This window comes from Cricetulus griseus, chromosome 4, assembly GCF_003668045.3.
Source record: "Cricetulus griseus strain 17A/GY chromosome 4, alternate assembly CriGri-PICRH-1.0, whole genome shotgun sequence".
Taxonomy (NCBI): domain Eukaryota; kingdom Metazoa; phylum Chordata; class Mammalia; order Rodentia; family Cricetidae; genus Cricetulus; species Cricetulus griseus.
Window position 1 is genome coordinate 90,952,534 of NC_048597.1, and position 13,077 is coordinate 90,965,610.

The 13,077-nt window shown below is 45.6% G+C and overlaps 1 protein-coding gene across 2 annotated transcripts in view; it reads left to right on the forward strand.

Annotated features, from left to right (window-relative positions):
* Positions 1-13,077, forward strand: part of Ttc28 (tetratricopeptide repeat domain 28) — a 400,070-nt gene that overhangs the window by 289,216 nt on the left and 97,777 nt on the right. For both annotated transcript variants that reach the window (XM_027415916.2, XM_027415917.2), the window contains one exon: positions 6,770-7,277. In XM_027415916.2, coding sequence (XP_027271717.1) covers positions 6,770-7,277 — 508 coding nt within the window. The remainder of the gene's footprint in view (positions 1-6,769; positions 7,278-13,077) is intronic.

Consider the following 13,077-nt stretch of genomic DNA (forward strand, 5'->3'; position numbering starts at 1 on the left):
TCGCACCAGAAAGGCATTCAACTCTGCATACTGTTTATACAGTAATTGTGTAATATTCCTTCAAGCTGAGGTTTAGAGTTCGGGACATTCTGGTTGGATGACTATGAATAACCCTGACACCAGTCATGGAACAGGGCAGCTCGGAAATAACTTTTGAGTCTCACACGCCTCCCCGTTTATGTGGTACAGTTAGGTTTCCTCTCTCTTGGCTGTTTGTTCACAGTCCTGCAAGACCCCATGTAGGAAGTGTTTCCCCACTTAGACCCTCAGATTTTAACTGCTTTTGTTTGTGTTTCATTCATCTGTGTACTTTGATCCAAGAAGCATGTGTAGAAGCAGGAGCAGGATGTGAAAGGAGCATCGGGCTTAATGAGGGGATTAGGGTCAGCTCACAGTGCAGCCAGGCAGTGTGTACACACTCTTCCATTCCAGGGAAGCTTGTGGTCTGACCGTCAGCCTCCCAGTGGCACAGAGATAAGTATGGTGTCACTAGATTGACACTTTCTTTAGAATGAAGCCACGGCACCTGTTTGCAGAAGCACTGAATTCTGAACTTTTTTTTTTTCTTTTTGCCATGAAACTGTCATTGGGTGGCATCATGGACACTGACAGCGTGAGGAGATGCCTGTAGTGTTTGTCCAGGTGTCTTCTGTGACCACTGAGTGGACATTCCAGGAGCCCTTGACTGTCATCCACTCTTCATGAGAACTACTTTGTCAGCTCAGGCGCCCAGGCTCTAATACACCTGTTAACTGAGCTGTGCATGTTCTCTGGGCTTGTATCTAGGTAGCTATGGGTTCTCCCTAAGTATTGATTCTCTGTGACTTGGAGAAGCCTGGTTGATCTTTGCGCCTAGACACACCCAAGGCTGTCACAATTGTCTAACACCAATTTAGGTGCCAGTTCTTCTCGAACTGTTTTTTAATAGAATGGACTAAAGTTCCATTGCAGAAGCTTGTGTGACTGGCACATGACCAGTCACACACGGGCCACTGGATAGTTAGCCTTCATAGCTGACTCTCAGGAAGATGTCTCCTGGAGAGTGAAGTTACTAATTTATGCTCAGTGGAGCGTTAGTCAGGATTGGTGGGTTGTGCAATAATAACAACCACTCCCAGCAGATCCATGGCTTAAAGCGGAGCTTGACTTCTCATGCCCACTCTCTGTTCACTACAGACCAGCCAGGGCTCTTGTACACAGTGACACATGCAGATGGGTTTAGATGGGACCGTCTGTAGCAGCAGAGGGGAAGGATGCGGGGACATGTGCTCTTACCAATGCCTACTGATTCCCAGAAATGATCACCTTGATTAGCTGAGGCTGGGTGCGCCTCCAGTTGGCTTCACACAGGCAGAAAGGAGAGGAGCCCTGAAGGCTGCCCTCTGTTAGTACTTACACTTTACCACACCCCAGCAACTGCCCTCTGTTGGTACCTACACTGTACCACACCACAGCAACTACCTTCTGTTAGTACAGTACTGCTGTCTGAATTAGTTTTATTCTCCTTGTCTTTATGGCTCCCCCTCCTGTGTATGGCAGTACAAACGCCCCTGCAGTCCCTGTTGGTCATTCCATGCAGAGCTTGAACATACCCAGTGCCAGGGCTGGAGTTGCTGTGCATGGCACTCCCCTGCAATGTTATTAGCTAGTACCTTTAGGGATGTCACTACACCTCTGTGCACACTGCTTTGTCTCACATGCCAAGTTTGGCATGATGATCAGAAGAAGCCATCTTTGGGAAAAGCCTGGGATTGTCCACACTGGATACAGAATCTGCTTCCTGGGCTCAGCACACACATCTACATCATGCCTTGTGTAGGCTGTTTGTTTCCTGGAATTACCCACCCACCCCTGCCCCCAAGAGAGAATCTCATATTTATGTATAAATAATTTTTCAACTAATGGCCTTCTTTTAGAGCAGAAAATTGGGGAAATAGAGTTCTCACACAGTTGCCTGCCATCTACTCCTCATTTATTGACATCTTCTGTATGGTATGTATCTCACAAACGATGAGCCAATGTTGATGTATTGTTTACTAAAGTTGACATTTACAGTAGGATTCATTCTGTGTTACAAACGTAAATGTCACATATCTGCTATTGTATCATGCAGAACGCTTTCAGTGCCCTAAAATCCCTGTGCTCTACCTGATAATGCCCCCACTCACAATCCCCTGGAACGTCTTCACTCTGAAGCTTGCCTGGTCCTGAATGAATGCAGAAAGAAGACATTTCAGGCCGGATGGACTCTTTCACCAAAGCATACATCTCCGGTTTCATCTATGTCTTTTTTGTGGCTTGATAGACAAACAGTTTAGCCTCATACTGCCTCATAAATGCCACAGTTTAATCATTAACTGTTTGAAAGTCTTTGGCTGTGTTGTTTTGGTTTGAAAGTGAGGTCTTGCTGTATGGATTGGGCTGAACTCAAGCTTCTAATTCTCCTGCGCCAGCCACCTAAGTGCTGGAATCACGGGATCCGATCTGGGAGGTTGTAGACCTTGAGAAAATGGAGCCTGCCAGAAAGAAGTGGGTCCCTGGGAGTGGACGTTAAAGTCTGACAGTCTGACTCCTCTTGCTGTTTACTCTCTGCTTCCTGACTCCAGATCCAAGGTATCCTCGCTGTGACGTCTTCCCTCAGGCTACAGCTCCTTGAACCTTAAGCCAAAATAAATCCTTCTTCCCTTCAGCGAGTGTGTCAGGTTTCTTTAGTCACAGCAAAGGGACAAGTGACCAAGTCCACCCCTAACTGGACCAAGTCCAGTTAGGCAGATATTTGCAGAGCAGTAACCTGAGGACTGTGCTACTTTGTGCAAGTGAAGGTAATAGTGCTGCCTGCCATCAGGGGTTCAGCTGCTTCTGTTGTCTTTTTAGTTGTGGTGACACAATTTTGTGCTATATTTCCTGGTCATCTTTTACCACATTTCTGAAATGACTAAAGCTGAGTCTGTTGGAGTAGGAAGAGAAACTAATATCTGCAAGCCCTTACCTGGGCTGTCCCAAGCTCTCATGGGGAAGGAGCCTGGGCTCCTCAGCATTCTTTAGTTCACTTTGCAGATCACTGCATGTCTGAATCCAGAGCCCCTCCATGTTTCTGTGTTCCTTGGCTGGGTGTTGGTTATTCAATGTAGGATCCGGGGTTTATGAGCACTGAGCTGGAAGGGAGTACATCATACACGTGGATTTGGGTAGTAAAAGGGAAAATCAATATTTCTGCTACTACTTGCAAATACAGTCCCTGTCTCCCCAAGTACATGCAATTAATCAATTGGCAATCACACCGAATATTCCTCAGGTAACAGAGCAAAATATAACCACTATGAAAAATATGCACGCAGTAAGGGGAACACGTGCCAGATGGGAGGAAAACATGTACACCCTCAGAGCCTTGTTTAACGTCATGTCGTCAGTGTGGTTCTGGTGTAAATCATATTTTATTTCTCAAACTCAGACCCTTGAAGATAGGTTGTTGTGTGGAGGAAGTTCCGGCTCTAGCTCAGGCCTCAGGAAGCTTGGCGGGGTGGCGAGGTGGCTGGCCCTCAGTGCCTGAGCCTGCAGCTGGGGCTGTGCTTTGGCAAGAACACGACTCATTTCTGTCTTGTAAAAAGAGGAAACCATTGTGTTCTTCTGCCCAGATAGATTACTAGTGATGTTTTCTGTGTGCATTTTAGTGTTCAATACAGATGTTCCCAGATGTGTCCTCTGTGGGAAGCAGCTGCGGCTTTTCTGGCACAGAAACCCTAGTGAGATCGATAGACAAAGGCAGCATGAGCCTCATTGCAAACATAGTGTCTGTGTGCAGTGGGCCTGGGATTCCCGGTCGACAGGGGGCCTTTGTATTCCCCCCCTAATAACCTGAAACCGTTTCAGGTTCACCCTTATTCTTTGGGAGTACGAACAATGACAAGTGATTAATTTCAAACACACTTAGCTGATAAATACCATCACATGTTATTTGCCCAGGGGCTGTAAAACACTAGATTTTATTTCCTGTGAAACTGATAGGAATATAGATGTTCGTTTTCAGTGGCTGTTCTTGTGGCTGCCTGGTAAGAGCCCAGCTCAAGTGGCTCGGGGTCATCAGCACCCATGTACCTTGGCTGTGAGTTTACAGAGCACCACACCATTGCATGGCACCATTACCATGGTGCTATCAGACATGGTTCAATTGGATGCCAGCCCAGCCCTTCCAAGTGTGTACCGTGTTGTTATCAGCACTATTCTATAAGCACAGAAGAGGTGAAGTGACTCTGATGCTCAACCCAGTTCTATCTTGTCCTGTGCCGAGCCCACCCCTGGCTTCAGAAGCTATGGTGCATGCTCTGCCATCACAGAGTCCTGCCCGATGAGCTGCCTGACAGCTCTACAGAGCTAAGGGGAGGATGGAAGGAAAGGGCTGATGTCCTAGTCTTCTCCACACACCCTGGAAGGGAGTTCTCCTCATGCTCACAGAGCTTCAGTGAGGCAGCTCCTGTGTCTTCCTGGCATTTAGAGAAATAAAGACTCAGAAACACTAGCTCTCCAAACCATCATTTGGAGTTGCCATAAACCAGAAATATCCAAGCACAGTGACACCTGGGTTGCTGTGCCTGCCTGAGTCTTATAAATCTGTCTGCTACACTGTTCAAGGGCTCATTGCCTCCAACCAGATCTGCTCTGTGAAGCTAGCTAGTGAATTATTTATGGCTTACACATTTGACAGGGGCTTGGGGCTACATTTGAAAACACTCAGCTCCTGGCTTGTTGCTGTGGAAGGTAGAAATGTCTGTCTGGAAACCAAGGCTTAGAGCTGTTCAGTTGCTGCAAGTCCCAGAGGTAGGCTACCCAAATAGCTGAGCTCAGTGTATCTGGTCCTTAGCTGCCTGGCTTCCCAGAGAAGAGCCTGTGCATCCTACCAAAAGGTCAGTGGTTTGGAATAGGTGGTGGTCTAGAATGTAGCCTCCCTAGTGGGGTTTAGATGGAAGAGAAGCCACGTGGAAAAGGAAAGACACTGGGGCCAGGGTGAGTGCTGGTGGAGTTTGAGCAGTAGAGGGACGTGGCATCCCGCCCTTTGTCCCTCTGATGCTCAGAGGAGGGACATGAGGCCAACATTGTCTTAGTGGCATGTTGCCTTGTGACATCATTGCTGCCTCAGCCAGGATCCAACTAATACAGCATCGTAACATCCCTAGAACTGTATCTATCCTCACTACTCAGAACAAAAATGCAAATTTACAAGTATCTGTTTCCTCTCTTATTTCTAAATATCTTCTTATGGGAACACGTGTGTGTTGATAAAAGAAACTCAATGTAGTTCACTTTGCAAACACACCAACCAGAAGAACTGTGGAAATGGTCTCAGACCCTCTTAGCAAAAACTGCTACCTCACAGAGCAAAGCAAATGGGGAGAGTGCATCACTCATCTCTATGAAATATTAATAAAACTCCCCGGAAAGGCACAGAGGAACTTGTCTGAGAAAGGAAGGCCCTCCTTCACAGGGACAGCATGGCCTCATTGTTGCTCTCTAGCTGGAGGCCCCTGTGACCACGCACGCCCTTTGTCTTCTGGGGTCACATGCTCATATTACAGAGGTGGAAGCAGCATAAAGAAAGGGGACCACATGCCAAATGACTGCACACATGTGACTAAGGAGAGAAAGGGAGGCAAGCTTCCAAGTTTCAGAATAAAGGAAAGGGAAAGCCGAGCATAACGTCCCTTTTATATCTCTACACAAAGGACTTAAAAACCAAGCACTGGAGTCTAAGACCGACATACTTGGTAGGGGCCGGAGAGCATATGGCCTTTTCTTTGATGCTTTGATTTGCTGCTTGTTTTACGCCTTTGTGTAGTACTCTACTGGCATAGAGTCATTTTCACTAAGACCTGTAAAACTCAAATCTTTATTATTTTTCCCGTGCTGGGGGTTGAACTCAGGACCCTGTGAGCCTGTTGGCAATACTCTACTGCTGAGCTATACCACCAGTCCATTAGGACCTTGAAGACAAACAGGATTTGATACAGATGACCGGTGTGCAATGGGTGGGGTCCTGGCAGGTAGCCCTTCTCTGTGCTGAGAAGGGAAGCTGGGGATCAACATGAGCAGCAGAAGCACGGCCAGTCAAGCAGGGTCTGCCCAGTTCTGAGGTGTTAGCGGGATCCCACCCCAAGTTCTCCTTTGATTCTGGTTCAGATCTAAGCCACAAGTTACTCTCGGGAGCGGGATAAGAGAACAGAGGGTCCTGGCCCCCAGTATTATAAGTCATGGTGGAAAGCAGCCCCCTCAACACGTGCCATTGGCTTTGGGAGAGAGATGCAAGGGACACAGGGCTACTGCTCCAGGCACAGAGCCATTCGTGGGTCCCCTAGCATCCTGTGTTCAGGGAATAGAGCCATGCTGGGGTCCTCCAGTGTCCTGTGCTTAACATGAGATTTGGGCATCTTCCAACATTGTCTTCCATCTCAGAAGCTAGTGAGCACTGACAGAGCTGTAGTGACAGTGACCGCTAGGAATTTCAATACGTCTTCCAGATGAAAACCACACGAAACACCACCTGTTCCTGTGAGGTCAGCTTCAGCATAACACTGCTTACGTGGCCACTGTCTTATGTTAGCAGCTCACCATGGGATGTGCTTTTTGTCAGTTCTGAATGGGTCTGTGGTCTCCTGGTAGAAATACTGCTGGAAGCTGGATTGATAATTCCAGACGACTCTCAAGTTTCATCTGCTGAAACAAACCAAAACCATTTTCTGTTGTGTTCTCATTTCCCTGCCTTGTCTTTCCTCTCCAGGCAGCTTCCTCAGCCCTGAGCAGTCTGGGCCATGTGTACACAGCCATCGGAGACTATCCAAATGCTCTGGCCAGTCACAAACAGTGCGTTCTTCTTGCCAAGCAGTCCAAAGACGAACTTTCTGAAGCCCGGGAACTCGGCAACATGGGAGCTGTGTATATTGCCATGGGCGACTTTGAGAATGCTGTGCAATGCCATGAGCAGCACCTGCGGATAGCCAAGGATCTGGGGAGCAAGCGAGAGGAGGCCCGAGCCTACAGCAACCTGGGCAGTGCCTACCACTACCGGAGGAACTTTGACAAGGCCATGTCCTACCACAACTGTGTGCTGGAGCTGGCACAGGAGCTGATGGAGAAGTCCATTGAGATGCGGGCCTATGCCGGCTTGGGCCATGCTGCCAGGTGCATGCAGGACTTAGAGAGGGCGAAACAGTACCATGAGCAGCAGCTGGGCATTGCCGAGGACCTCAAGGACCGGGCTGCGGAGGGCCGTGCATCCTCCAATCTGGGTAAGGGCCTGCCTTTGTGACACCTGGGCCAGTGGCCTAGGCCAGAAATGGCTGGAGCAGCTGCTCTCTTTTTGGAGAGCTTGTGTGTTTTTGTTCAAAGAATTCCTGTTGTATCTTTCCTTCGGCTATACCGCCTGAACCTGCCTACCATAAATCACCTCATCTCTCCTGTGCTCTGAGACCTAAAACCTTCTGAGAAACAAAACACCTGACCTTTGAACCCATCCAGAGAGAAGAGCAAATATCTCTCTAATAGAGAGGAGAGCACAGGGGTGGTGGGGAGCTGTACATGACTTAAGGGCCTGAGGAAAATAGAACAGGGGTGACTTTACTTGGTGAATTAACCCACGGAGTAATTTTCCCTCAAAATTATGTATATTAAAGAATAATATTGATAGTTTTAGTATAAATGCAAAATCATTTCATGAAAGACCCATAAGGAAGATGTATTTGTAGTTGATTTGGTATTTAGTTACAATTTAATGAGACTAACAAAAGGTCATGGGTAACAGGAAATCAGGTGCTTTGATGAAGTCTCTGGTCTCTGTATCCAAACACGGGAAGCCACACAGGGACAGAAGATGCAGGCATGTTTGGAAGTGTTAAGTTGACTTCATTGCTGAGCCAGAGCACCCTGGCCGTTTGTGAGCTCTGGAGGGTTGGCTGGGGAGAGGATAGGAAGGCAACCTCACTGGGATCTGCCTGGGTTTCAGATACCGCTGGCAGAGACTTTAGTGAGTCTTTTTCTTAAGTGAACTCACACACAGATGTCTCCATCCCACTGATGCCATAGTAGCACTTCTCTTCCCTTCGCACCACCTCTGCTGCTTTTAACTATATTCTTTGAAAAAAAAAATGCCATGTGCCACAAAGGTCTGCCGGGTCTGGCTTTGAAAATGACCTTGAGGCCAGAATGGGAGTCTAGACTTGTAGGAGTCTTCAGCCATTTGACATGAGGGCATGATGTTGTCATCTATTAACACTTGAGAACTGTACCAAAAAAAGAAAGAAAGAAAGAAAGAAAGTATAAGAGCCAGGTGGTGGTGACACATGCCTTTAATCCCAGCACTCGGGAGGCAGAGGCAGGCGGATCTCTGTGAGTTCGAGACCAGCCTGGTCTACAAGAGCTAGTTCCAGGACAGCCTCCAAAGCCACAGGGAAACCCTGTCTCAAAAAAAAAAAAAAAAAAAAAAAAAGAAAGAAAGAGAACTGTACCATTGAGTCACACACACCAAAGTCCCATCTTTTAGTTGGGGCTATGTTAACAGTTGTCTTTGGCCTGTGGGTCCTGGGTTCATCATGTCTGGAAGAACCAAAGAAGTAAGTTCCTGGCTGTATTATTCATTCATTCTATTGATTATCATTATTTATTGACTCCTCACTATATAATTAATCCTGTTTAATGTATTTAAGGGATGTAGACACCCAAAAAGTCTTGTGCCTTTGAAGAACTAGAAACAGTTGGGAAAATGTCACAGAGCAACAGGGGTTCATCTACTTGCTGTTTTATCTACCTCTTTTCATGTTTTTCAGTAGTTTCTCTAGAAATTACATCATGCAGTCTCCACATTACTGAATGTGGAGAAATGCTGTATCCCTTCCTCATACATAGATATTTTTCTAGATCATTCTGGTTGGAGATTTATCAGTTTTCTTGATTTTTTTTTTTTAAGAAGACCCAATCTTTACTTCTGATAGTGCCTTGGCGGTGTATGTTTGCTCTTCCATTTGTTTCTGCTTGTGTCTTGTGTAATTTTATCCCCTCTCCTCTGAGTTCTTGTTTTAGCTACCAATCGTGAAGCCTGAGTCCACTGACTGTGCCCCATTCCCTTCAATACAGTCATGTTAGGGGTCTTGCATTTACTTTGAACAGTGCTTTACCCACCACATGACTTATATATTGTTTTCCCTTTCGTTGAGCTTAAATAATTTTATAAGATCATTTATGATTTTTATTTGGGCCATTTGTTTAATTTTAAGCTATTTGAGGTCTGGAGTAGGGCTTAGTGGTAGAACATTTGCCTAGTATATATGAGGCCCATGGTTCAGTTCCTAGCACAATGCAGAAAAAAATCAATAATCAAATCATTGGGCTAAAGAGATGGCTCAGTGGGTGAGTGTTTGCTGAGCAAGCATGAGGACTTGAGTTTTGGTTTGGTCATGCAAGCCTGTAAACCTAGAGCTAGGAGGAGGGGTATGAGAAGATAAGCAGGTCCTGGGGGCTTCATGGACTCAGAGTCCTATTCATGAGTGACTGAACTGGGAGGGCAGGGCAGGGCATGTCTGACAGACACCTGGATTGCTCTCACCAATGTGCAGTAAGAGATGACAGGAGACTGTGCAATACTGTGTATACATGATGTGCATGCGTGTGTGTGGTTTGCATGTGTGTGGATGCATATGTGTACAGAGACCAGAAACTGACACTGGGTGTCCCCAATCACTAATCCAGAACTCATTGATCTGGTTTGGCTCCTCTAGCTAGCTAGCTTGTCCCAGGGCTTCCCTGTCTCTGCCTCCCAAGCACTGGGATTATAGGCTGGCTACCATGAGTATCCAGTTTCCATGGGTGCTGGGGATCCAAACACACACAAGTCCTCACACTTGTGCCATAATTTTTGCCCACTGAGCTGTCTCCCAGCCTTGACTTAGTGAATTTTAATATATTTTTGACAGAATTTTTCAAGCCTATGAAGAGAGAAAGAAGATCAAAAACAGGAAGAGAACCATGGCCCACGTCTCCTAAGTACAAAGCAGAAGGAACGGGCCAAGAAAAGTATTTGAAAAAGTAATAGATAAAAATTGCTTACATTTTATGGAAGTTAGATAAAAGGACATATACATACATACATACAAAGCACATAGATGACAGACAGACAGATATACAGATATAGATAAACAGGTAGATATATGATAGGCAGATAATAGGTAGATAGATGATAGATAGATAAGCTGATAGATGCAGATTCAAAAAGTGAAAGAAAATTCAAAACTAAGCTGTAATGTGCACATTATAGTCCAAGTGCTTCAACTGATGTTATAGGAAATCTCAGAAGCAGTCAAGGAAAATGAAAAGGTGCATACATTGAAGTCTTTCAGAAACAAATGGGCTCAAAAACACTGGGGAGACATTTGGTGAGGATGGGGCATTGAAATAAAGGTCTCATTAGGTAGCCTTGGCTAGTCTAGAACTGGTATGTAGACCAGGCCGGCCTCAAACTCCGCTGTCTCTGATTCAGAAGTGCTGGGATTAAAGGTGTGCTAAAAGAAAGATTAAAATTTCCCATCAAGCCTAGAATGCTGTATCCAGAAAAACTATTCTTCAAGAATGAGGATGAACCGAGTGTGTGTGTGTGTGTGTGTGTGTGTGTGTGTGTGTGTGTGTGTGTGTGTGTGTGTGTGTGTGTGTGTGATCCCAGCACCCAGGAGACCAAGACTCACCCAGGACTTGAAAGTAAATCCTGTCTCAAAGTAAGCCAAACAAGCAAACAATGAAAACAAAAACAAAGTGAGCGAAACAAACTTTAAAAGGGATGAAGGCAAGCACAGAATATTCTAGGTGAGCCACAAGGAAGAGCTCATCACTGGAAGAGAACCATAAGAAATGTTGAATGAAGCCCTTTGGAGAGACGGAAAATGTTACCATATGGAGGCTCAGATATTTAGGAAAGAGAGTGCCAGAACTGGTAAATATATGGGTAAACAAAACATTGTTTTCCTCTTAAGTGATTAAAAGACCGTTGAAAACAAAAATATAGTACTGTATTAAAAATAAGGCAAGTATATAGTGATAGGTGTGGCAGCTGCACCATCTAATACAGCAGGTGGAAGCAGACACATTTCCAAGGCTGCCAGGTACTTAGATCTCACAGGAAACCTTCTGGTATTAGCTCAACGTGGACTCCAAACTGTGATGAACACTTGAAATCTTCAGAGCAACTTCCAAGAAAAACAAAAAGTTACAGCTACCAAACAAGCAGGCAGAAGAGGAAAACAAGGGAGAGGGGTATAAAGGAGAAAGGGAAACATGGTAGGATGGTGACCCAAAATCCAGCAACTGAATGATTACATTAAATGTTAAAAGAATAGGTCACAGAAAGGGGCTGGAGAGATGGCTCCATGGTAAGAGACTGTCTGCTCCTGCAGAGGACCTGGGTTCAATCCCCCACACCCACACGGTGGCTCACAACTGTCTGAAACTCCAGTTCCAGGGGATCTGACACCCTGTCCTGGCTTTCATGGGTACCAGGCACACACACACAGTGCATAGATATGCACATAGACAAAACACTCACACATATGAAATAAAAGTGTAAAAACATAGAAGTTCACAGAAAAATTACTGCCTAACTCTGTTCTCCGTACTTAACAAACATAAGTAAATAATTAAATGTAAACTTTAAGAGAAAGGTATATCACTAATGACCAAAAAGGAGTCAAAGGACAGTTAGTGTCCAAAATCCCAGCAGTCTCATGCAATCCACACGCTGCATCAGAGTGGCATAAGCATTGTGGGTGTCACTCACACAGCTGCAGCCAGTTTGTACTCATTGTATCAAAATAAGTAAAGGCAACTCAGAAAAAGAGAAAGTTATGTTTTATGTTCAGTGAAGCATAGGTTAGTTCACTTTAGAATTAAAGTGATTCGCTGAGGCAGGGGTTGGGGTGGAATAGGAGGGAATGAACAGACAAATCATAACTGAGCGTTAGCCTGTGGGATATAGTGTTTCATGGAATCAAAGAAAGAAACAAACACATCCACAATCTACAGCAATAGGCAGAGATTTCTTCTGAATGGGCACTTTCTCTCCTCCCTACCCCAAGACCAAGACAGGCTTCCCTAGAACTCTGTAGACCAGGCTGGCCTCAAACTCAGAGATCCACCTGCCCCTGCCTCCCAAGTGTAAATGGGCATTCTTAACAACTGGTAAACATATATTTTTAAAATTGAAAAGACAAAGATGATCTGAACAGTAGTGCCATCTGCTTGGCCTGGTGAAAGTCTCAGGAATGTCATTCCTTTGGAAACCCCATAGTCTCTGACCACAGCAAAGTGAGACCTAAATTTAACGACAATATAGTGTCTCAGAGTTTTAAATTTTTATGTGTCTGGTTCACACACCCAAGTATGTGCTCATGAATGTAGAACCTGCTGTCCCATGCCTGGCTGTTGGTGGCCATATTTATAATGGTGATTATGGTGTAGGGTGCCACTTAATCTCTGGCAGAGGCCAGCTGAGTTCCCAGCATGGAACTGTCGGTTTTTTCCCCCACTGGTTCTGGGGACAGCACCAACTCTCCTGAGCAGTGGCAAATGGCACCAGCCAGGAAGGCTCATCAGCCGTGGTACCCACTTGTTGTTGAACCTCACTCATGTAGATGCAGCCAACCATGCCATGGAGGACCGGTTTCTACCACATGACCCAAAGTTCCCAAGATTAAGCACACTGGTAACAGAGCCACGTGATGCCTCCACAGCTGACAGATGAGCACAATGCTCCCACAGGCAAGCATCCCAACTGTGCCCAGAAGCCTAGACTCTCTCTTGGGCCAGACTCATTGTTTCCTGCAGAAGTGAACTTTAAGATACATACTGCATTTTTTAGCTTTAGAATTTCCATTTGGTTCTTTTCATTAATATTTCCGTTTTTAGCACTGAGATTTTACTTGTTTGTGGTGTTATTTTTTTCCCTTTCCATAGCCTCATCTAGACATGGTGTGTGCTTTTAAAGCCTTGACAGCTAAATCCATGTGAGTCATCTTGGGGTTGGATCTGTTTGTGTGTGTTTTTTGTTGTTTT